Source organism: Chironomus tepperi, unplaced genomic scaffold (assembly GCF_022539635.2).
Source record: "Chironomus tepperi strain 1889 unplaced genomic scaffold, CSIRO-AGI_Ctep_v1 contig_85, whole genome shotgun sequence".
NCBI lineage: Eukaryota > Metazoa > Arthropoda > Insecta > Diptera > Chironomidae > Chironomus > Chironomus tepperi.
The window spans coordinates 442,408-468,969 of NW_027226207.1; the positions used below are offsets into that span (position 1 = coordinate 442,408).

The 26,562-nt window shown below is 29.0% G+C and overlaps 1 protein-coding gene across 5 annotated transcripts; it reads right to left on the reverse strand.

Moving 5' to 3' along the window:
* Positions 1 to 120: 120 nt before the first annotated feature.
* Positions 121 to 26,062, reverse strand: Sox21b (SRY-box transcription factor sox21b). 5 transcript variants are annotated; one of them, XM_070634834.1, is made up of 8 exons: positions 25,822 to 26,062; positions 23,335 to 24,032; positions 13,873 to 14,344; positions 13,700 to 13,787; positions 13,557 to 13,635; positions 7,334 to 7,528; positions 6,741 to 6,820; positions 121 to 1,323 (listed from the first exon to the last, which is right to left on the reverse strand). In XM_070634834.1, exons 3-8 carry the CDS (start codon positions 14,217 to 14,219, stop codon positions 883 to 885), a joined length of 1,230 nt encoding a protein of 409 aa, XP_070490935.1. In that variant the 5' UTR covers positions 14,220 to 14,344; positions 23,335 to 24,032; positions 25,822 to 26,062; the 3' UTR covers positions 121 to 882. The 5 variants fall into 5 exon arrangements, with proteins under 5 accessions (XP_070490935.1, XP_070490932.1, XP_070490936.1 ...); XM_070634831.1 differs by having other exon boundaries at positions 122 to 1,323; positions 6,741 to 6,832; XM_070634835.1 differs by having other exon boundaries at positions 122 to 1,323; positions 6,741 to 6,832; positions 13,700 to 13,772; positions 25,822 to 26,060.
* Positions 26,063 to 26,562: the final 500 nt, after the last annotated feature.

Genomic DNA, 26,562 nt, shown 5'->3' on the forward strand with positions numbered 1-26,562 from the left:
TATATTACAAACGTTTAATTTTGCAGGATTAAAATCATGTTGGATTATCCAAGTTTAAAATTTTCAGTTATCCAAAAAATACATGATACTAAACAAATGATGCATATATTCGATTATTGTATACATAGACAACTTTTAGCCATTCACTAGATTATTTTTTTCATTATTAATTCTTATACTCAATTAAAATTTTCACTACATTTTTACTTTCAATAAAATCAATTTTAATGACTTGATCATTACTTATTTATTTAATATCCAATACCGTTTAATTATTTTTTTTTGTCCATTATTGATTAAAAATTTTGTTACATTTGAGTAAGAATTATGAACTGACTGGAAATATCTTTAAAAAATAATATATTAAAGTCGTACATTACACTCTACTTTGTACACTCTGTTTTGTGAACTGAAGGATAAAACATGTTTAATAAAAGACATACAATATGTGAATGTATATAACGCATTTGCTGTAAAATAGGAAATCTTAATTTTAATTCATTATAGGACATTATAAATACTTTTAAAATGCGCAGAGCTCGAAGTCGAGTCTAGTCGACTTTTCAATATCAGATCCAAGTCGACTTCGACCTCTGAAAATGCGTTTTGAAGGACAAATGCAGCACATCTTTACAAATTCAAAAATAATTTCAATTCGCTGGATATCCATATCGTTTAAGAAAGCACAGCAACTTAAATGACATCTGTTTAAAATTCTGTTGTTTTAAATTCCAGTCAGTCCTCAACTAAATGTTAGCATTTTTATAAATTTAAAAATAAAACTAGGAAAATTTTAATAAGGAAATTCGTTCAATTTCAATTAGGTATTAAGAATGATTATTTTGATTGCATTTCATTTTTTTAAAATAATTAAATATTTTTTTAAAATATAACCGTAAGAGGCCGTCGATAATCGCCGCCACCACTTGAAGTGTTTTGCTGAGAATTCTGTTCTGCTTCAAATTTAACAGGTTGCTGATTGAATGCTTGATAATTTGTTGCAGCTCCATTACCATTAAAATCCATATGAGCATCTGCCATATTTTTATTACTATCATCCAATTGAGGTGTTGAATCACGATCACCGCTACTCATATCCTGATTTCCACTCTGATTGCCATAAATTTTTGAAATATCAAATGCATAATTTGATGATGATGCGCGATCGGAATACATTTTAGAATCAAAATAAGCTTTCGTGAGAACGGATGGATCAAGATAAGCACTATAATTTGAAGATACTTGTTGTTTTGTTGATTCATAAATTGCAGCTGCTGTATTCAAATATGCATTACGATCAAGTGTAAATTTCGACACGTCCATCTTAAATTAACAAGACCTTAAATTAATACTAAAAGAATAAATTCCAAAATTGAATGTAAAGTATGTGGAAAGTGAAATTTCTCTTTTTGCTTCTCATCACTTCTTTAATATGTATGTATGTTTCATATGCACTGCTACATATCGTACATATAAGATATAAATAATAAAAATGAATGAAATTCCATGCAAGAAATTATAAGGTCCAGAATATGAAACAAAAAAGGCACAACAAAGATGACACACGAACAAAGAAACAACTTAACGAGTTCTTCTTTACCACGAATTGAAACAGTAACATAACAAAAGAGCACTTTCATTACACAAATGAATTAGTATACAAGTATCTTCCCTACAATTATCGTCATTAATGAAATATACATTTTCATTCATGTCACTATGTACATACACTAAGTATGAGAGAGAGACGTTTATTCATCCATTAATTTATTAGACGACAACACCATTTGACGACCATTCAAAAAATCATTAATAATATTTTTCGTTCCTTCTTTTTGTCTGTTTCTATTTGCACATTATGAGAATCTTGGCAACCAACGTCTTGTAAGAAGTTGGATAGGTGTGTGATTTATTAAACGCATTTTTGAAATTGAACAATTTTATTGGAATTTTTGGCAATTATGTATATCCATTAAATTTGAAGATTTTATGAGATTAGCAAGTTCATCTCTATTAAATATTACCCAAAAGTCAAAGAGTCAACTATGAATTATTTCACTAAATAAAATGCTACAATGAAGAAATGAATGTGAGAAAAGACCTTAGTTTATGAATGAACGACGAAAGATGGTAAAATGAACGTTTAGTACACAATACTATTAAATGGGCAATTATGCGTTAAATATTTTTCTTTCTTAAAAAGAGACATGCCATTCTCATGAATTTTAACACATTATTATTATTTTTTACGCTGCTATTCATAAAAATGATGTCTTGAATACATAAAATTGAGTATTTAGTCAAATTTGAATAAAAAGAAGAAAGCACACAATATAATGAAGAAGCGCTGAAAGGTGTAAGTAAAAAAATCTTAAATTTGTAGCATGAACAAACTTGTTAAAATTCTCTAAATTCCCCACAGCCTATCCGTCCATGACGAAAAAAAGTAAATATCTATCAATTATTCAATCAGTCGAGACCTACAATTTTGACGGGTTCCAGCAAGTGTGTTGTCGAGATGTGATGAGATAATTTCTATGATTTTAACTGTCTACAAGTCCAGGTGAGAGCGAGAAAGGAGAATTAATCATTATTTTTTTGGGATTTAGCTAACTTTTCAAAAGGACAAGGCTTTCTTTGCAATCCTTTGACTCTATGCCATTCATAAAATTTTGAAGGAATGGAAGCCACTTGAAAGTACTTCAGAAAGTCTATTTTCAGTTTTTGAAACTTCAGAATAAAGAAGGTCAAAATTGATATTTAAGCAGAGCTCGTGAAGTCGACTAGAACTTTATATGGAGTCGAGTGTATGGACTCGAATATAGTATGGAGTCGAAACGACTCAAATCGACTTTTCCATACAAAATCCAAATCGACTTCAAGGCCTGCTTATATGTCCAAATGCGTTTCAGTCACAATTTCTCGATATTCAAGGAACACAAGACTTGTCTCAAGGAGATGTGTGTAAATTGTTCTATCATTATGAAGTGTCTATAATTTAAAATAATGAAACCCATCCATAATTTAGATCGAACTTGTGTAAAAATGAGAAAGGGATTTTATATTTATTTCAATATAGTCATCACATTTTAACAAGTCATTGAACGTAATTTCATGTTTTGTTTCGTAATTTTTATGAAGAAAAATGGTCGTGCTACCTTATTACAACAACAAACATACTTAAAAGTTTTGACAGGCCCATCTTTATAAATTATTATTATTATTTTTTTGGCTGGATTGATGGATGAGAATGTTTATTGTATCGCTAACAGTATTCTTGGATGGTAAATTGATTTCTTAATTAAAATTATACAGGCACACTACCTGATGGTTACAAATTAAATTTTTTATGTGAAACTGTTTTAAGGGATAATGTTCATTAACTTGGTATATGCAATAAAAATAAATTAAAATCACGATAGCAAGGCAGAGACAAATTCTGCCGACTTTGAAGTATAAGTGAACGTACTTTATTAGATTGTTGATAACACCTTGAGACATCTAATTTAGTCTTACATAATATGGCGCTGCAGTTGACACGTGCAAATCTGCTGTACTTTTAAGGTTTTTAACCTACCCCATTCGTGATTCTAAGTTAATAGAATAATGTGTCTATTAGAAGCCATATCTTATTCTATACTGTACTTGAATATTTGTTTTATGAACCAATCTCGAACCCATTAAATGCCTTAATGTACCGAATAATTCAAAAAAATTGCTTTCTCTTACAAGTTCCAATTTTCGGTTGTGGCTATATTAATTTAAGAACAACCAAAGAAGGAGGTCAAAATAAATTAGGAAAAGAAAAGAAAAAATTAAATTAGAAATGTTCTGCAATTTCAAGCTCTAGTAATCCAATTAATTATGCTTTAATCCATGAAAATTAAATCGGGCCTTTATTTCGAAATTTCCATTTTCCGCAAATCTTAGTCACCGCCACCATAGCTTAATTTGACATCTTAATTAAATTTTGTACGCCTACCTCGTTTGGGAAAAATGATTAAATGCTTCACACGGTAGTCTCAACCAAAACTACAATTTTCTATGGCTCGAGAATCGTTTAAGGCATATTTGACTGAATCAGGTATCTATCAACACCTTAGTAGACGAAAATGTGTTGTTAAAAGGAATAAAAATGTACAATTTGATGAGATAATTGTTTATAATGATTCAACAGAAGTTCTAAGACTAATAAACACTCTGAAGTATTCAATATAGACTGAAGACAATTCTATTCTCTTTTATTATTTCTTTTTCTTTAAGCCAAGTGAATTTTTATATTAAGGCATAGATTATAAAATATGAAAAAAGGTAATAGGAATAAAATCCGATGATTTGAAAGAAAAATGGGAAGAATTATTGTAATTATATATTTTGTTTGAAAATGAAAATAAACATTTATAAGAGTGGGGATGAGATGTGCAGGCTCAGCTATTTTGTATGCTTTTGGGTAGATCTGATTTTATGCGAATTTATTATCAGTAGACTCTAAATTGCTACTAAAATTAATTTATTTAACAAGAGTTTCCAATCATAGACTCGAAAATTAAATCATAGACCATTTCCGATACTTCAATATTTTCAAATCCCTGACACCTACTTGTGTAATTATGTCTTCATTCAGATAACATCTCTTGTTCCTTTTCACATTATAATTATTTTGTTCTCCAAAAAGACTTCTCAACAAGCCAGCCAGGCGAATGAAGTGAAGGATAGAAGGAAGAAGAGAGTTAAAAGATGTCTGGAGGCATATACATTATTTTCGGTACCCGCGACTCTCTTTTAGCTTCTCTTTTGTATTCATAGTGCTACTGGCTTTTATTTCTTTATGTTTCTTTCGTGGCCTTTTCTCCTTTCTTTCTTTAAAAATCTTTAAAGAGTCCCGAAAAAAATAAAAATTCATGCCAATGTCTCAAGATGATTTTTTTTCCTATTCATAATGAAATGCTATTTTGTTGTTATTTTGTAGCTACCAGTTTTTTAAGAGAACCGAGATCATTATCAGCATAACAATTGCTTAATTTGTGTTTACAAGAAAACGATTTTTTTTTCACAAAAGATGAACAAAAATTTTATGAATGGATAAAATTTATTCAGAAAAGTCCCAAGTGAAATATTAGAAATGCTGCTTTATTTGGAGTTGTAAAGATTTTTAAAAAATTTATGAATAAACACCGTATTAGATATTGTTTTAAATGTGAGCCTATGAATCACCAATTTGTATATACAGCTACTGTTCCTCAAAATGCATGTATGCATTAAATCAATAAAAAATAGAACATCATTATGTAGGGTGTGAGAAAATTCCCAAATCGGAAGTGTATCTGATAATTATCAATGTTTTCACAATTGCATGCTGAAGTACCTTTCACATTCTTCAAAATTGTTTACTTTTCCACGATAATGGTGTGCATATGAAACAGTTATGAGACCGGATATCAAATAATAAAAACAAACAAAAAAATTTTTATTTGAATTTTTTTAAATTTCACTTTCATATTTTTTTATTTATTTAACTAAAAAATTTTGTCATCGTTCAATTTAGAGTGAATGTTTATGCACATTATATAATAATGAGCAGATGAGTGTTATTATTTTCTATCAATTAATAAATAAATAAGCAAACTGATTCTAACTTAATATTCTGGGTATGCCATCTGGGTTAAAAAAAAATCTACAATTCTAAGTAATTTTGAAGAATTTAAAGGAGCAGGATTTAATAGTGTTTGTTTAATAATTGAAGGACGTATACATTTTTGCTATCAAATTCACAACCCTGAATATTCCATGATTCAGATAAGAAATGTAGTTATTGGGCGACTCGACCTATTCAATAATTGAATATTTATCGTAAATCCTCCATTTTTAAAACATTTCCTTTGACACGATTATCACGACATAGTAGAATTAATAAAAACATGTGTCTTGTATATTCACGCCTACATGAAATTGTCAATCTATAAAAAATCAAGTCTATCGATTTAACAATCCTTGAATTATCACGAGTGGGGGAAGCAAATGGTGGCAGAACTACACAATAGTAAGAGTATAGAAAAAACAGATTCAATATTTAAATTCAACTATAGAGATTTTATCTAAATCCTGCCCCTTTACTTAACTAAATTCATTTAAAGCTTCTAGAGACAACAAAAAAAAAACTCACAAAAATGTTAAATAAAGACTTTAAATCAAATAAAATTAGGAGTATAAAAGAATCACAAATAAAAATTTTAAATTAATATATGCTCGCAAATAAAGAAGATTTTTTATTTGTGTTATCTTCAATTGTTATTATATTTGAGTATTTTAGCGCATTTTCCCATGAAAAGAGACAAAACCTGTCCGTCTGATATCATAAATTATAGATATTTTTAGATGAATATTGAGGCATTTAGTTTCAACCTTTACAACAATTAATTAAATTATCATAGATTCGCATAAAATGAGGAGATATTTGAAAAGTCTTCGAATAAAATCAAATCAAATGTTAAGAAATTTCTAATTCCAACAACAGTTTATATTTCAATTAAAATTTATATCGACTCTAATTTCTTCGATAGAGTTTTTCGCAAATTAATTCAATTGTTTACTGACAAGCAAATGTGTAGGGAAAATGCGCTTTCGCAATCGGTCACATATTATACTAGTATAATCTTTCATGAAAAAAGGTGGGATATACATGTGAATAATAAGTTGATGATGATGAGAGTACACACAGAGGAATGTCTTTAAAAGAATACCTGTTGTGTTGCTTGAGGGCTTGTTTGTGATGATAAATGGCTGCCCAAATGATACGGATTGCCCGGTGTGAAATAGCTTGCTGGTGTTATTCCTAACGCAAAGAGAAAAGGAAGAAGGAAAGACAAAAATAGGATTTTAGATAATTTCACAATAGCTTCATTTTTAAATAATTATCAATCGACGAAATTAGTATTCTTAAGGAACTGGAAAGTAATGTTCCTGTAGGATTCAACAAAGTATTTTTTAGATCGCGTGATTTCTTATAATTTTTTTAAGTTGCTAATAAAATACACTGTAACTGAATGTTCTCGAAAAGCCACTGAAAAAACACTACGACATAAATTTGTTTCATTTTATGTTTTTTAACGATGTTGTTTTCCTCCTTTATACGCATTTTAAGTTCATTTTTCGTAACTTAAATCACTCAAGCATAACCGATAAGAAATGGAATTGTTACACGCAAGACACTTTCAATCGATAATGAAGACGACGATTTATTGTTGTTTTCTTTTTATAAAGTATCGCATTGGACGAAGATAAAATTGATTGGATTAATCAATTTTCACTGAAAAAGAAAGGAAATGTCACTTACCAGCTCTTAATGCATCAACAGGAACGGATGGATAGGGCATAGGATATGGATATCCTTCTCGTCTTAATGCTTTTGGCTTTCGTCTTGGCCGATATTTATAATCCGGATGTTCCTTCATGTGTAAAGCTCTCAGCCTCTTAGCTTCATCAATGAACGGTCTTTTCTCATCTTCAGTAAGTAATTTCCACTCAGCTCCTATTCAATGAACAAATAAATTAATGAATTAAGAAATGAATGAAAAAAATACAAAACAAAAGTTTCTTTCTCTCTTGTTAGACAAAAAAAAAATGAGTAAAAGATAGAAGAGACAATACACACGAATCGATGAAAGAATGAATGGGAGAAAAAATATATATATGCTGCTGTGCGCATATGCTGTGGGCGGAAACGAAACAAAGGAGAAGAAAAAACTAATCAAAAGTGAATGTGAGTTAAAACAATGGAGAAAAAAGTATAAGAAGAAACTTTTAAAATTACAATATAGGAAACAAAACTATATACAGTTCCTCATTCTTATTGTACTTAATGGCTCACAATCTCCATTATCCAAATAATATTCTCTTTTCCAAAGAAAAAGCAAATCAGCGGAAATTGAAGTAGAAAAGCTCGCAAATCATTTCCCTTATTGTTCATCCAAAAAGAATTTTTTATTCAGTCATTCAACTCAAAAGTATGCATTATGCTGAAAAAATATTCGTATATGTGAAACAGTTTCCCATTGAGTAATGCTTATGTCTTTATTCTCATAAAAATGGTGGATGTAAAATACTGATGATAATGAAGAAAATTCATTTTATCGTTTATAAAGCCACAATTTCAATAAGAGAATATGTTTATATAAAGTTTTAAAGAATGAACTTTGTATTATTGATCTATGGCATCGAAGAAACTGCGCTTCTTGTGTTCCGCTTAACAATCATCACAATGTTAAATTAAAAAAGCCATTAACTAAATTGAAGTCAAACCGAATTTTTTTACAGCTTTAATTATTAAATTTTTTCCCTTCTTTTTCAGTGGTTTGAATGTAAATATTTGCAAAGGGAATTGAGTACATGGCAAACAAATCATTTTAACATTCAGATAAGGATTGTATTTTTTGTTGTCAAATAGTAAGGAACGAAAATTTGTTTCTCGAGTCATCAACATTAATTAATTTTTTTATTTCACATTCCATCGTTAATCATTGTCATAGCTATATACATTGTTGGCCTAAATGAAAGGTTTTTTATTTGTTCTACTCAACGATGGGGTTGTGGAAATTCATTATAATTAATAGCTTGAATAAAATTAATTACTAATGTCGTCTTTATGTCGACCATAGGAAGCATTCGAATAGGAAAGTATTTTGGTTTTGAGTATATAGAATTAGTATATACTCTCATATGATATGCAACTAGGCTTCATTTCACCAGTTGGTACCTAGACGAATCCTTAATTAAGATTGTTTACTTCTTGGAAAAAAGCTTTAATTTTTTCAATTATTTAACTTTTTCCATTATCTTTTTGTCCTATTAACAGAAAACATAAAGCCAACAAAGGAACAAGAAAAAAAAAAGTTCTTTTCTGTATTGTTCTACTTTAATTCCATTGTTTTTTCATCATTTTTACATAATCATTTGCGTATTAAGTCTCGTATTTTCAGTAGTCTTTTCTTGTTTCAACATTCCATAACAAAAGGACTTCATTCTTTTATTTGTGATTTTGTTAAAGTGAAAGCATGTGATTATTACAAAAAATATAACTTTGAATTGTATTGTATGTCTCATTCATACCGACAAAATGTATGTATACTAAGTTCCTTTGTAAGATTCGCAAAACAATTGAAAAGTGCTTATGGGATGTGTTAAACACGATTTTTTTTTTGTTCTTTGTTTTCAATTTCAGTCTTGTATGTAATGAGCTTCTTGTTATATAACCAAATAAAAGCAATATCATAATTAATGACTTGATCATCATTTCAAACGATTGAATATGAATTTTGATTCTCATTTATGTATGTGTGCATCGAAATTCAGTTGAATACGGTAATAATGCAACGAAAGGGTGGAACAACCTCACCAAATATTTATTCAAATATGCAATTTGGTGATGAATATTCAATAGCAGTTTTCTTTTATGAATATTCATATAATGAATCAATATTTGGCAGGAAAGAAATGAAATTTTCATATTCATGTACTTCCAAACTCTGCATCAATGATATGTCGCAAAAATTGATTATCAAAGTGGAACCAGTAATAAAGATTGGGAAGCACTATTGTTTTTTGGTCACATTTGATGCATTTTCTGTTCGAATATTCAGTATCTCGTTTTTTAGCCAAGAACATTAACACAATTTACAAAAATCAAGTGTGATCAAGATCTTAAAGTATGACTGAAAGTAATCCATTACGATTTTAATGAAAAAAAAAAAAGACTGCAGCGCATCATGCAAGGATATTTATCCTGATTACAAAGAAAACACGAGTTTTTGGTTTCCGATTCTCAAGATAGCGCGTCAGTAAATTTCATTGCATAATTCTCTTGTCATACGACATGAGTACAAAAAGGAAATTCGACACACACAAGCTTTAAAAAAATATAATTTTGATTTAATTTATATTTTGACAGTTCTAATGCGATTAAACCTGCCTGCTTAGTGGACTGATATTTCGATTCGAAAGGGATTTTCAAGTATTTTGACAGATAACATTTAACGATGCGACAGAATACTAAATTCTTTGACACGTGCTTCAGTTTAAAGAATTCGATTATGAGCACAATCATGCGAGTGGAGAAATGAGATTTTCGAAATTTGCGATCTGACTGTCTTACTATGTTTATGTGACTCAACAGCAAATATTGATTATTATGAGAGAGAAAAAATTGTCGTGCAGTAAAAAAAAAACTTTAATTTTAATCTCCAATTGTTTTTGTTCAATCTGGCAGGTAGCATAAACAGCAGTATGCAATGAATTGGAACAAAAGTAAACTCAGCTTCATGCATTTTCCTGTCAATATTTAATCAATGTTCAATTACAAAAAAAAAAAAAATGCGGGAGAGGAAACTCATCGGCTTGTATTGTTTGTTGTTTTCACTATTCAATTCCAAACAATTGAATTTTTTGAGCCAGAGTCAGAAAATTTTTATTCACTCGTTTTCATGTGATGCGTTAGGGGAACTTGCCTACAATATGCAACGGTATTATTGAAAGTATTCCATAGACGATGACGACAATTATGTTTTTGTGTAAACAACTCTTTTTCAATGTGAATGCGTTGGGATCAATTTAAAAATTAGGGACATTAATATCATGCAAATAAGCAATAATAACAAGCATACAATACTCTTTCAATACATCACATTCAAACTCATCCAAAAAAAGACACAAGAATATCTAGTGTTTGAATTTTCATCTCTGATGGACACTATCGAAATACTTTTGATCAAAGATGAAGAAATGTAATCAATTGAATGGATAGAAGTTTAATTGAAATGTCAAAATATTGATTCATTTTATTTTGATTGTATCTTTTAGTTGAAAAAAAAGAGTAAGCAATTTTAATTACATTTCGGGTCTTGTTTCGTAACAATAAAAGAGAATGCGAGGCAAATAGTAAACGTTCATGTATATGCATGTACTCAATCAACTTGAGGAAATAAGAGAGAAAAATCTTCATTATCAACAAAAGGCATTCAATAAAAAGATTTTCTTTTTTAAATTGGACCGAATTCCTATTGAGATGTCAATCAACTTCAATTCTTTATTTTGATTTTGAACTTTAAATTGAGAAAAAAAAGAAAAATCCTAAAAAAGTCAGTGCATTTTTCTTAGGGGAGAGGACGATCATGATTAGGACTCATTTCTTATATACACATTGCTTCATACATTTGGAATAAGAAACAGAAGGCTTATTGACAGTTTATTTTAAAACATCATATTTTTACACTTCTTTGCATGAAGTTTGTAGGAGTGATCATCATTATTGTACTCTTTTTTTGTTGACATTTCTTGACATTACCCATTCACAACAATATGATAATTTTTTTTTCATTCGTTGGCAATGGTTATCAATACAATACGCTTACATATTTGCAAATGGTTTTTTTCAGACTTAAGTTTACACTTTTCATCAACAAAAACAACCGATGGTAATGATGATAAAAAAAAATAAAGGAGAGGGAGACAATTGGAAATTGTGAATATGAATCTTCGTTAACGCTACTCAATTCAAGAACAAAAATATATATTTTCATCCCTTTCAATTCATAATAACCCTTAACGTATTAATGAGAAGAATTTTCCTATTGTGTTGTCTATTATTGTGAGAAGGAAATGTGTTGAAGGAGGATTATAGAACCATCAGTTGAGGGTTTTTACTTTGTTCGATTTTTATTATATAGTATGTAACAGGTCTTCCCTTAATATTTTTTTTCTTTCACCAGATTCCATGGATTATTTTTGAATTTAGTACGTTTTTTCGTGTATTAAAATTATTGTTAAACTCCATCCAGTCAATCTGTGCCGTTCACAAAATTGCTACCTTATTAAACAACCATCCTCCCAATCCATGCAATAATTGAATTGATAACGTGATAGAGATTGCTGTGAATGATAGTGACGTATGGTGTTTGTCTGCCACGTGTACTCATTCAATTCAAATCTCATTTCTATCATCCATTTGTGGTTTTATGCAAAGGCGCATGCAACACATCACAACAATAATTTAAGAAAAGTTATTGAATGAGAAAAAGGTAAAGTTAAATCGTAAATTTAAAATAGATTGAAAAGAATTTAGGGAGGCAATTAGGTTTAAATTTTGTTCTGTGTTTGATAGCTGGCGGCTATATTACCCCTAAATGTCTGTAAATATTTAGATAATTCCACCCCTATAACATAAAGTCATCATAATCGTTGTTTGTTTTTATTGTTTATGTGAGAATATTAAACTCTTATAACATATCGACTGATAAATTAATTACTTCAAATATTTGATCACGAAATTAGTCTTACTTCATATATACAAATGAAATGAGTTGAATTCTATATCTGTAACATAAGAATTTCAAGGAGAAACGAAAATGCCAATAACAAAGCAAAATTTTGCTCTTTTCAATTTTTTCTTTCTTATCTTATTGTTAGGAAAAAAGTTTCCTTTTCTTTGAGTTGAGAAAATGAAAATGGAAAAATGCCAAAAAAAAGTTATTTCTCTTTCGTATTGTTGGAAATTATTTACAAAGGACTAAAGGCTTTTGTGTTGTGTTCCTTTTGTTAAAGTAAACAGATTTTCAACTTTAATTTAAAATGTTTTCTTGTTCACATCTTGTTTTTTTCTTCAGTCTTGAAAAGAATATTAAATGATAAAAGCTTTTAAGGACTTATGCGAAGGATTTCTCAATTTGACTCTAAAATTTAATTTAATTTATCATTCTCGTGCCTCGAATACTTGATAGATCAACACATTACATTCTATCAACCGAGAAATATAATCTTAAAGATTTGCATGTCTAATGAAAACAAACTTGACAGCTAGTTTAGAATGGCAGAAGATAAAGTGAAAGTGAAATTTCATAACCAATTCAAATAGTCAAGCATTATCAGTAATATTTAACAGATTATTTCATTCAAATGACAATTTATTAAAGTCGTCAGTTTATTCCCTTTATTGTTACCGCATATGGTGTAGACAAGAATTTTCTGTATTTCCATAACTACATTATTCATGAGTGTATTTGCGAGTGCTCTCGTGGATTGGAACAATAAACTCCCATCAAAAAACGATACAAAATTCTAATGAATATGTAAGATACAATAGGAAACTTCGGTAATTATAATTTACATTTTCTACTCTCTTTTCTTCCTTTTCATTCTCGATTCGTTCTTATATTACGACTTGAATACATTTCATCTTTATTATTCCTATATAACCTAAGCTTTGTTTGTCATAATAAATTGGGAAGTGATATGAAAGACGAAGACATTTCCTCAACACATGCTTCTCATTTCTATTGTTGTTTATATTTTTAAGGAATTTAAATTTTAAGAATCTTCTCTTTGCTTTATTATTTTTAGTTTTCTGTATCAACAACTTATTCATATTCCATATTTTATTTAAATTAAATTATTCAATTTTTCTTTTAGACTTCACATTCAAACAGGCACTCAAAATACCTAACTCGACAATTCATTGTCAACTAAAGGAAGACGGGAGAAGGAAAAACTAAGGCAAAGTATAAACTCACCTAATCGCTTTGAAATCTCAGAATTATGCATTTTAGGGTTTTCCTGTGCAATTTTTCGTCGTTGGAGTCTACTCCAAACCTATGAATCAAATCGTTTATAAAATATGTTAGTTATTATTAAAATTTAAAATCATAAATCTTACCATAAAGGCATTCATTGGACGTTTTATGTGATCATCATGTGGCTTTTTCATAAGTGACGTTGATGTTAGTAGACTAAAAATTGTGGAACTATTAGAAAAGAATTTTTCTTCAAAAAAACTTCTAAGAGATTAAAGTAAAATTCAATAACGATATTTTTCGCAAAAATACTCACCCATTTGCACCAACATTATTGAGCAATCCATTCAGTTGTTGATGGTGATGAAGATTTGTTGAATGAAGCTGTGATTGTTGTTGCTGCTGTTGCTGTTGGTGATGTTGGTGATGCGAAACAACGCTATTTGACGATGTTATAATTGAGTGATTTAAATTCTGATTCAGCTGAGTGTGATGATTGTGATTCGATTGTTGATGAAAGTTTAGAGAATTTAATGCTTGCTGATTTAATGCTGCTGATGATGAATTTGTTGTTGATGATAGATTTTGTGATTGTAAAGATGAAAGCGGGTGATGTGACAATGAAAGTCCTGTTAAAGATAATGATGGTATTCGATCCATCATTTTTTGTTATTGATCAAATTTCTTGTTATTTCTGTACTACGATTCAGTTCCTTCGTAGCTCGTTGCTCGATTTTATGTCGTTGATGATGCTATTAGTTAACTAAATGAACTGTTGCTTAACGATCCTGGAAAGTCATAAATTATGGTATTAGTGTTTATTTCTTACATTCCAAAAAAGCATTTCTTTAATTAAACATTAATTCAGCATTTTTTTCATATATTTATTGACCAATGTCACAGCTGGACATCAGAAAAAGAAATGAGCTGAAAGAAGTTCTGTTTTCAATAAAAAGACAAATTTTATAAATTTTATGTATAGCGGCTTCCTCAGACTTTTACTGTAAGGCTTGCCAACTTGTTTAAAAATATTATTTCTCACTTTCTGGGATTTGAAAATTTCATATTATTTTAACTTGATTACTAAGATTTGTTAAAAGTTTACAGCTTAAGAAGTCAAAATTAGAGATTATAATATGATGTATACCTATAACTCTTGCTCTAATATCTATATTAGTTAATTTATTTTTAATCACAAATATTTAACCTTTAGAAGTCCTTAATTAATTCAATTTGCACCGCAATTGATTAACTTTAATAAAACAATAATGAACACTATTTCAAAAACTGCTAAAACTAATTCCATATATGATTTAATTAATTTATATTAAAAGCTTTTAGTTCACGTGAAATTATGGATAAATTGGCGCTAAAATTAAGTTTCCTATTTGATATGTAAAAATTCAAATTTTATTTATCCGTTAGAAATTTCAAATCATAAATGAGAACTGACTTAATGTGGTCATTTTAAGTGTGAGCCTTGCTTGCTCATTTTGATTTTATATAAAGAATATTTTTATATTTCTGAAAATGTTAAAACATCGCAATTTTTTTGCTTCTGTCTGGATTTAATGGTTCTATATTATGTATAATATTGAGTATAGCCCAATATTGACAATCAAGAAAATGTTCGTTATTGTCATGAATAAAATAAACATTAGGAAGACAGTAGTGCCACTTTTTTATAATTTTTTATACGTCCGTGTACACAACAAAAAACTTTATTTTCATGCAGTGAACAAAAATTACAAATAAATTTTATGTCTAAAATGGCACCATTAACAACGACACGAAAGATAATTCAATTCTTTTTACAAACATTGCTTTCTGTAATTTGATATCGTTTCGTCTTTCATTTTGATGGCCGTATTTAATGATCTGGTGAGATCACAAAATGAGGCAGTAAAATAAAAAAGGAAATCAAATTGCTACTTCAGTAGAAAAAATCTGCCCGTAAATGAAATGGACATTAAACGATTCCCAAGATCCATCAACAGAGCATTTAATTAGATTTCATGTATGAACAAGACAGTTTGATTGGCGGGATGTGGAATGAAACTGTTCAGCTTTATGCATCACTCTTTTTTCACATGAATTATCTTTATTTAATAAGGTGTTAAGTACATATATACATAACATTCATGAAACGAGAAAAATGCCTGTTTACCATAAACTATATCACACGAATATCATGTATTGTCCAAAAAGCAAAAAGAATGAAGCATTTGAAGTATGTAAAGAGCTTTCATTCTTCTTTCTCAAAAGACACATTTGTTACGCTTTGTTGTTGAGCTTATGATTATATCACGCATATCACGAACAAAAATGACTTTACATTCCTTTCTTTTAACTCGCAAACTAACCACATTGAAGAAAGAAATCATTTCCAAATGACTAATAATGATACCTAAATGTTAAAATAATAACTACTAGAATGTTGCACTACATGCAGTCATATGAAAAATTGACAGTTGAATTTTCAAAAATTACTTACACTATTGAATGTATTTTACACGGAAAATAATGTAAATTTACATCTTATTCTTTCCTAGTATTAGTGCAATAAATTCAAATTTTGACAGTTAAAAACTGAAATATTTTTGTGTGAGAGCATCGACATATCTTGGTAAGAAATTTTGAGACAGGGAGGCTGGGAAAATTCCCAAACTTTCATGACTTTCTCAAGGACAAATGTTCATTCTATTGATAAAAACAAAATATCATCATAATAATCATCTGCATTACAAAAGAATGAACAAGTTAAAGAAAAAAGGGAAGGAATCAGTAGAGAATGGAAACTTTATTTTCATGTGGCAATTCGATTTAATTCCAGCAGTGTCGAGTAATAAATTTTTCAAAGAATTCGCTCGCATGAAAAAATATTTTGATCTTTCACGGTGTATCGTGGGAGAGCGAAAGAATCGAGCAATGGAAGCTGTTAATTTTGTGAATTTCAATTTTGGTTATCTCTCTCCTTTACACTCCCATTCGCCTTCTAAGCACTTTTATTATTATTAGTATTTTATATAAAATATATGAAAGAGAGAAAAATTTTGTGCATGATTTCTTATCGTCATTTCCTCTATCGTTTTCAAACAAGCCGAATTGAAGCGCGAGGAGGATTTCTTTTCATTTCTTTATATTGCGTCAAAGAACAATGTAAAGTCATGATCATATTTTTGAATCTGAATACCAAACTGAATTGTTGTGGAGAAGAATCAAGGCAGAAAAAAAAAATAAAATAAAACTTGGTAGCTGCGCGATTTGAATAAGAAAAAGAAAGCTTCAGAGATCCGAGGTGTGATAAAGAAAAGAAATAAACGAAATAAAGTAATTGACTCGGACAATCGCATGCTGAGTTTTTTATTACATCGAGTTAAAGCGAAGCGATGAAGATGGAGTAGAGGAGAAAAGGAGAGAAAAAAATTAGAGATGACGAAGAGTTTCGTGAATTTTTTTCTTTTATTTTCGACAAATTCTTTCTGTTTTTCAGCTGGAATTCCGTTTAAACTTTTTTTTTTCTCACTTAATGTTACTTTGCTTTTCTGCAAATCATTTTGGGTGATAAACATGCATGTACGAGAGAAATTACATTTCGTTAATTTAATGACGTTGATATTTTATGCCATCACAATCACGCGAATAATGAAGTAGACGGGAAACTTTTTAAGAAATTTTGAATGACTCATCTCTTTAAACTGTGTTTATGTATGTTCTGTGGATTCATATTTTCCTTGGTGTATCTTTGTAAGTAAAGGCATCATTGAATATTAATTATTAATGTAGAGTTAGCATGTGAAATTTGGACTGCAACAAACTTCTAATTAGATAATAATCATGTCCTTTTCTGGACATCTTATCTATTCAGCTATTGTATCCGGATTTGTTTTTATACGGATCTTTATTTTTACTAAGGGTCAAGAGATGTCAAATGCTTTTACTTGCTGAACTTTTAGGGGTTGTTAGGGAGTTTGGCACAACAAAAGTTGCAAAAATAGACCTGTCACACTGATTGCCTTTTTACAGGCAACTGATTCTTGTTACACAGCTTTTATCATTATATTACACCAAGCCGCCAATCTAGCAGTTTCTTATACCAACTTTAAAATTTCAAACCATGTCCTACAATTTATTTTCAAGCTGTTCAATTTTTAATTGCAAAAATTAAGTAACGTTGAAATACAGACGATTTTTTTCGTGAGTTATTATTTCAAGAATAGTAATCAACTTTGTCACGTATTCAACTAAATTGATAACGTGCTAATTTAAAGGAAGATCATTGAACTTTGTACGTTTTTAGTCTTCAAGACCATTAATGCATGATCGAATGGTCGGTATTGCAATAATCCATTCTTAATAAAGTGGAAGCCACTAATTATCACTCAAAAGCTTAAATATTAGGAGCGTCTTGAATTAATCCGAACCTTGACAAAAAAAAAGACTAGGTTTTTATGAATGAATATGATTTTTCTACTATAATATACATAACAATTCATGGCTATTGACGCTATAAAGACTATGATGTCTGTATTTAAGTTCATTTTATTATTGTTGTTATTATTATTCATATTTTTCTTTTGACTTAAATGAATAACATTTTCACACTTTAATCTATTGTTTAATACAATCAAAAGTGGTAGATGAAATATAAAAATAATTTTTTAAAGGTTCTCTCGGTGTTCATTCTTCATTTGAAATGTTTTCAGCTTATTTTTTTCTCCAGTCTGTTCAAATTTTGAATTTTTATTCCTTCCTTTTGTCTCTCTGTACTCTGAGAGAATCATGAATTTATTGAGAAATTCATTCATTTTATGGCATACTCATGAGTATATTCACAAAATTGAGCATGTTCAATTACATTGAATGGACATACTCATAAGCACGCTCATTTAGAAGAGTATGCTCATTGTCTCTTAGGTATCAAGTGCGCTCTAAACATTAGATCGTCGTACTAAGTCTTACCTTTATCACTAACTCTTTCATTTAATATTCAAGAAGACAGAAATAGTAAGTGAATGAATGGAAGACCATCTGTGTGTTGTTTTAATACAAAAATGTATTTCATATATCAAATATACACAATAATATCAACAGCAGAAGCAGCAAAGATATCATGAGCAAAAGAAAAGAAGTTTTCTGGTAGGATGATGATTATAATTTTTTATTCATTAATATCCAGCTGAGAGAGTCCGGCGGATCGTTTTTATGAAATTCTAAAATTATCTCTTTTTACTGTCATATCTTCTGTGAAAGATACATGTACACGCTGTTATATGAATTTGAGAAAGGAACTCACTGTTTTCACAGCTTTGTGATTTTGCTATGTCTGAATGCTTTGTAATGAGGGGGGCAAGGGGGTATGTCTTTATATGAATCACCAAAATTGAAGGTAGCTTTGGATTATCTCGACGAAATGCCCGAAATGAAGAATTTATTCCCAAAAAGTTGGGGTCTTGACCCCCCAAAATGCGCATTAAACCAGTTTCCTTATTATTTTCTTACTGATTTTCATCATATTTCATTTATTAATTTTTTTCTCCTTCACATTTTCCGATTATGAATAAAATGTGCGCACCTTTGAATCTCTGCATGTCTTTCTATCTGATCACATAAAAATATTATGCTGATAGATCTTTAAAAAAGTTTAGAAATTTAAATTCGGATGCCACATAATGATCGAATTTCAAAGATCTTCATATTATTCATAAAATATTTAAATTTAAATGTTCATAATATCGGTATCACATACATTGGATGAAACAGAGGCGCGAAAGATACTAAAGATGACGCTGAGAGTGAAAATTTATTGTTCTACAAAAATTCCGGTTGTCAAGATTAAGAATAGAATTTATTTATCTCATTTGACAAACATTCAAATTTGTTTTTTAAATATTTTGTTGTTTTAAAAATTATTTTAACTAATTTATTATACATTTAAGAGCTCTCGAATTCAGTCGATCTTAATAATATATTCAAAAATCATTTCCCGATCAACACAAGTTCTTCATTGCAGCCAAATGACGACCACATGGCATCCAAGTAGCCATTTTTTATGACAGTCAGCATGATAACATATGGCAACTACTTGGTTCCCATTAATAATTTATGCCGATCGGGATTAAATGTTAACAATGATGAAGGAAGGAATTCAATTTTTCACATTTTCTAATTAATTAAAATGTAATGAAAAATGAAGCTTAAAAAGTTTTACATCTCATTCATTACTACACCATACATATATGCTCTATAAAAAGCATTTCCATTTTTTATATGAAAAACACAATTTAATTAAAAACATGCGCGTGTGCATAATCATGGTAACATACAATAATACAAACAAATAAGAAGCAAGAATAAATTGCTAAAAATGTATGAATGCCTTCAATGATTTTAAATAAGTAATTACAATTTTATTTGTGATTTTAATGTCCTTTTATGAATGTGTTTTGGATGTAAAAAATTTTATACCATTGACATTTATGCTTCTTTTCAGGAGTGTCGGATGATGAAAGTTAAATAATCAATTAATATTATTCGTTACAAAAAGGACAACCGCATATACAATCCTGTTAGTATAAAGTAAAGAAGTGTGAAGTAAATAATTAATCTTTTTAACAAAAAAATGGAGTTTTATCATGAAGGTATGAAAACATCCAAGTAAATAATGAGGGCGTAAAAAGGTAATGAAATGCTTGCCACTTTCTGAATACAACATGGTGTAACTTTTCATGGATTAAACCGTAGTTTGCATGAATCTAATTAGAAACATAATTCCTTTGATGTGTATTCTCTTCATATGTGTCTCAAAAAAACCATATGTATATAGCTCATTTTTTACTTCCACTTTGATGTTTCTCTCTTCTCCATATTCAAAAAACAGAAAAGGAATTACGTAAGAGTTGTTAAACTGTTCATTTTGTCTTCAAGTATTCTATATTCTAGATGAATGTTTGCGTGATGCAGGCCCAAGAACTCATGGAGAGAAGCTGTCGATAATGGTATCTGTCTAATTTTCAAAAGTTCATAGTCAATGTTATAACGATCATTTATAATTTAAATTGTATTAAATGAAGCATAGTTGTCTACCCCGTTTCATATAAATATTCAGTTTGTAATAGAACTTCAAAGAACAAACATCTTTAGTCAATTTCGTGTTTTTAAATCAGTTAATCTCATGAAATGCTTTCATATAATCTAGTTCCAGTAACACTTTCCTTACTGCTTCTCTTCAGAAATATTTTTATATTCAAGTGGTTTATGAGCTTATAACAGCACACGTTCATTCGCGGGCAGGTAAATGCCGTCGGCATTTCCCGGTTTTTAAAAATACACACATAATTAATATTACAAGTATAGTAATTGAACAATTATCACCCACTTATGAATTGATTTCCTCTTTATGAGCATTTTTTTCTAATTCATTCAGAATTAAAAAATTCTCATTAGAATGGGAAATTCTTTCAAATATAAAGCACTATAGGATTTGAAAGAATAAAAACGGAGAGAAGAAAAGAATTGCGGAATCATTAAAAAAATTGAATAAGTTTTCATTTCCCTTTCCTGTATGAAGAATGCTGCAAACTAAAAGATTTTTTTTCATAAAAGAGGTGTTGCAACTCAATTGACGACCAACGTTGAGCGTAGGGTTCAAGTAGCAAATGACCAAAAATTAGAAATCCACAATAATCTCTCCAATTTATGTCGTGCTGCGTCTAATGCTTTAATTAAAAAATACTTGGAAAATATTTTAAAGTACATTTTTAATGCGAGGGTGGTTCTTCTGTGTATATGTGCATAAAAATATGTTTTTATATGTCAGACAATATGCCTGCGTTGCCTTATTGTTACGATGTCGTTGACAACATAATAATAATAATGTTTTGTGAGGAAAAGTGAAAACGGAGCTCGCTCGGCAGTCGGCGGAGGGATCTCCTCTTTTTTTAATGCAGAAAATATTTCTATTGTAATACCAGCCCGAGAAATGGAAAATCGGGGTTAAAGGCATTTAAATACTTTTGAAATTTTTCTTTTACAAATATTGCAGTTTTAGCACAATTTTTACTTTAATATAATATCGATTCGTGCTTTAATATTCTTAAGTGCTATATGCAAATATTTCTTTTTTAAATTCCAATCGTGCACGTTTACTTTAATTATCGTGATTTGGCATTGTTCATTTTAGCAGTGATTATTTTTGCATATTGTGGAAATTCAATTGAATTTTTCTGCCGATTCTTCATATAGCAATGGTATGTAGGTATTTTTAGATCTAGAGGTAGACTCGGATTTTGCATGTAACAGTCTACACGAGTTCTGAGTATTTTTAACAACTTGTCTATTTAGGGATCGTTCATTTCTGCAGGCCCACAGCCTAGGACGAACTATAAGGTGCAGCAGTAAACTCATGATTTGCGCATCTAAAATGCAGGAGTTCTTGGTATAAACGTAGTTTAAACTATAACTTATCAGAGGTTATCCCCTAGTCAATAAACAGATAAGTATCTAAATTGATTATGAAAAGTCATAAATAATTGTAATCATTCTGCCTCTATTCGGAGAATGTTTTGCATGAATATAAATGACTGCAATGTTGTGATATCACCATTTCGCCACTGAAAAAGCAAATGATTTATGCTTTTATTCTACCTTTGCACTCTCATATTATTATTAAAGTTTAAAAATTGAATTTATGCATTGTCCAGTGTGAAATTATTGTCTTTTTTTGGTCAGACTTATTTTTTATTTTCAAAATACGAGAAACCATAATACCTTCTATGCACTCAATGGTGCTATAAATCATAAGAAGCAAAAGAAATGTTCGAAACGGTATGAGCGAAAAAAAAGAGAAAATTCAACTAATTTAGCATTTTTCTTCTCTTTCGTGTATAAATTGAACATAAATAACCAAAAAATACCAGAATTCTGACCATATTTCAGCGGTTTATTTATTCATGAAATATATCGTTTCGAAGTTATTTAGAATTTTTTCGACATTATTTCTCTTTCATAGCTTCTTTATACAAATAAAATGAGGTTTATTTTTAACAAAGTAGCTGAATTAGCAGGCCCTTATTTGAATGTGAGGTGTTATAACGTTCATTTGAGATTTGAATATTATTTATTGCATATAGTTGAAAACCCCTGTTCATTCAAAAGTTCATTCTGTTTTTGAACTCCGAATAATAAACATTTCATTTATTTATAAATTTATAAGGAAGTAGTTTTAATTAAACTACATCGTCTTCAATTATAAAATGATCACAAGGCGTTACCCTGACGATCACATTAAGACTGATTTTGAGTCTAAGGGTAAAATTCATAAAACCCCAATAATAAGTTAAGAAAATCAATTTTCATTGTTCAGGAGCAAATTAATTATTAAAAATTGAAATACAAACATACAATAAAAAGCCACAATGAGAATATAGTAATGATTTAATTAAATTCATTTTTCATAATTAATTAATTTTGAAGTAGCAGCAAAAATGAAAACGAGAAAAAAGAAATACGAAAAGAAAAAGAAATAAAGAGCTATAGGAAACAAAGCATATCTTAATTGACATATTTAATTAAGTTGAAGCACTTCAAAACTTCTGTACTTCTCATTTTCTTGTCGACAATATTCCACAATAAAAAAGTTTAATGAATTGGAATCTCATTTTCGAACGAGTAACAAGTCATTAAAATAATTAAATTCAAACGCATTTCAGAGGCAATTCCTTTAAAAGTTCTATGTAGTTGTAATGTTAGATATAATCAAGTTTCATTTTCTAATTACCTTAACTCTTTTGTTGGTACAGCTAATTTCCAGTATGAATCTGACACGATAAACTTCAACTTCAATTAAAATTCTTATAAAAAGTTTTATATTCTTCTCGGATACTTATTGCAAATGTTATTGTTAATATTATTACTATTGCACTTTGAGTTTCTTATACGAACAATCGAGATGGCTGTTCCATATTCTTATTGGATGTACTTAAATGTCGCATAGTAAAAAAACTTCCACTGCTTAAACCACAATAAATAACATCGATATATTATATTATATTATTATTTTTGTTATTATTATTCTATAAAAATTCTGAATTTCTATTCAATATCATTGCGTTCACGACTTCTTTTTATAATATTATACTTATTTTATATACACCGGGGGTTTTCGTTGAAAATCAAAAGCACTAAATTATGTTCACTTTTTTATAGTCCATAAAAGATCAACTTCTTTTACTTATATATTTATGAAATAAAAAAAAAGCTTTGAATAAAAATTAAATATTCATAATTTTTTACAGTATGTTTTATATCATAAGTGATTTATAATCTTATTAATCGAACGTGATTTTATTTAGCCTTTCGCGGTCAGATTTTTCTTTCTTGTCTTCTCGCTTATGTCTCTTTCTCACTCACTTCTTCCTCTTGAAGTTATTCTTACACATTCATCCGAAATAACGCTTTAAATGTCCATTTTTCAAACTGCAATAAAATTGAAATAAATTAATGATGCGGATATTAATAAACATTTTTGTTTTCAAAATCGTCTTTATATATTGTTTTTTTATCTTTAATTATCAACAGAGTTGAGAGACTGTTTGGTGTCAATTACAAAAACTACACTACTATTAATACATATAGATTTATTTACTCAAATCAATTTCTAATAAAGGTATCTATAGGAATTTCAATAATAACAACCCTGGCTATGATTATACAATAAGGCGACTTAGACAGAGAAATAAAATTAAATTTTATGAGTATTTTGTGATTCAAAATATTGATTGAAAGGCATTTTTTACGGTTTTGTTTTCCAATTAAAAAGGAATTAACTTTATTGCGGTATGTTTCGGATAATTATTAATAAGACTTGAATATATAAAAATTATATGATGTTGAGATCATTTAAATTCCTTTCTCTATCCTTTTGATTTTAATAATGATTATGATTAGTATAATATTATAACGTTCATTTCAGAATTGAATAATATTTATTGTACATTGTTGAAACCCATTTTTATATAAAGGTTCAGTCTGTTTTTAAACTTTAAAGAATAAACATTTCATTTACTTATAAATCCTTAAAAATTTGGTTTAAATTAAACTATAGATAACACAATTACAAAATATAGTAACTGCAATAAATTTATGTGACTTCTAAGGATGTTAAAAAAGCTTTAATTTGATCTTATAAGATTGTTTTGTTTATGAATGAAAAGGATCTTATTTGGTAAGTTATATGTCTGGTTTTAATGCTTTAAAAAATCTTTTAGGGACCGAAAATCGTGTATTTTCTGGTTTAATAATTAATAATTTGTCTAAAAAATTAAAGAACTAACTCTTTACATTATTCTAAAATTGAAAGATTGCTTTCTGTAATTTATTGTATTTTTAACTACACAAATATCGAAAAACGTTTTTAAAACTTTAGAAAAACACTAAGAAAAATGCAAAAATTTGTTTAAACAAAGAAAGCTCTATAACAAGCTCTTATTTGAACAAAATATTGTGAAATCTACAGCAAAAAAATTTTCTACTGAAAAATACTCAAGTGTTTTTAATTTCTGGAGGCTATAAATAAAATTATAGTATTCACGTGACTGCAAAATTTGGCATTAAATTTGTGCTTTTTTGAAATTTTATGACCCACTCGTGTAAGTACAAATAGAGCAAGCTTAAATTTTGGTGAAAATATGATCAAATCTAAAAGGCATAAGCTTATGTTGTGACAATTGGAATGTTTGTACAATACAAATAATCAATTTCATTAAATCAAATATATAGATAGAGTCACGGTTTAGTATAGGCAATGTAAACACCTAAAAATGTTGTGCTGCGGCAAAAGCTTTAGAAATATGTCGAGTTACAAGAAAAAAAAAGCCGGGTAATGTTTCTTTGATTTTAGTTCTATGAATAATAATTTTTTCTATATTTTATTCACACAAAAAAAGCACGAGAGAAACTGATGAATAATGAAAATGATGACAGGTATCAAACAATAGTTGACTTTTTTTCGCGGCATTTAAAAAGCGACCACGTCTTTGTGATGGCGAGAGAGAAAATTTCCGCATTTGATTATTATGCAAATTTTTTTCTGTTATTCTTTAACAACAAATAATAAAAATATGTATATTCTGTGTGTGGGGCTTGTGATATTGTTGTTGTTGCTGTCACACAAACAGTTCTGATATCTCAATTTGAAAACACACAAAAAATGCACAATGTTTTGTTAGGTAAGTAAATACATAATATTGCAATTAATTGCACATACTTTTATTTACACGTTCGATTTATTGAGAAAACTTTTTTTTTTCCTTTTTAAACCACAACACGGAACAACACAAAAAAGCTCCAAGCTTGCAAAAATCTTTCAAAGAACTGACATTTTATTATTATTCACTTGTTTTTTGACTTCTTTGAGACTCGAATACATTTTTTTTATTATTTCAGTTCTTTTTTGTATTTCTCATACACATTACTGGATAATAATAATTGAGAAAATGTGTGCTTGTTTCTTGTGCTTCTTTACATATACAACGTATTTTCTCTCGCGCGCGCGGAGCAATAAAAAGGTCGTTTTATACGTACATACATACTGAATTTTCTGTATTTTTTTATTTCTTATTTTTTCACACAGAAAAAAAAATTATATGTATAGAGAAATCCATTGAAAATGTTGTGTAATGAGAGGAAAAGAGCATGCGTCCGCCTTTTTACTTGGGGGCGAATATAACCAAAAAAAAATATTATTGTGTGTATATATCATTGCTGCGGATTCGTTGCCCGTTGTATTTGTATGATATTTCATTTCCCCAAAAAAATTTATTTTGCCCATTGCCGCCACATGTACATCAGTTATTCTTTTTATTCATTACTTTCAATGAAGCAATTAAAACCAACAAAAAAACAAAATTTACTAAGAAAAAATTGAGTAAAGAGCACCACATACGTAAATAAATGAGTTATGAGTCCTACATACAAACGATCAGATACATTAGGAAATGAAAAGGTA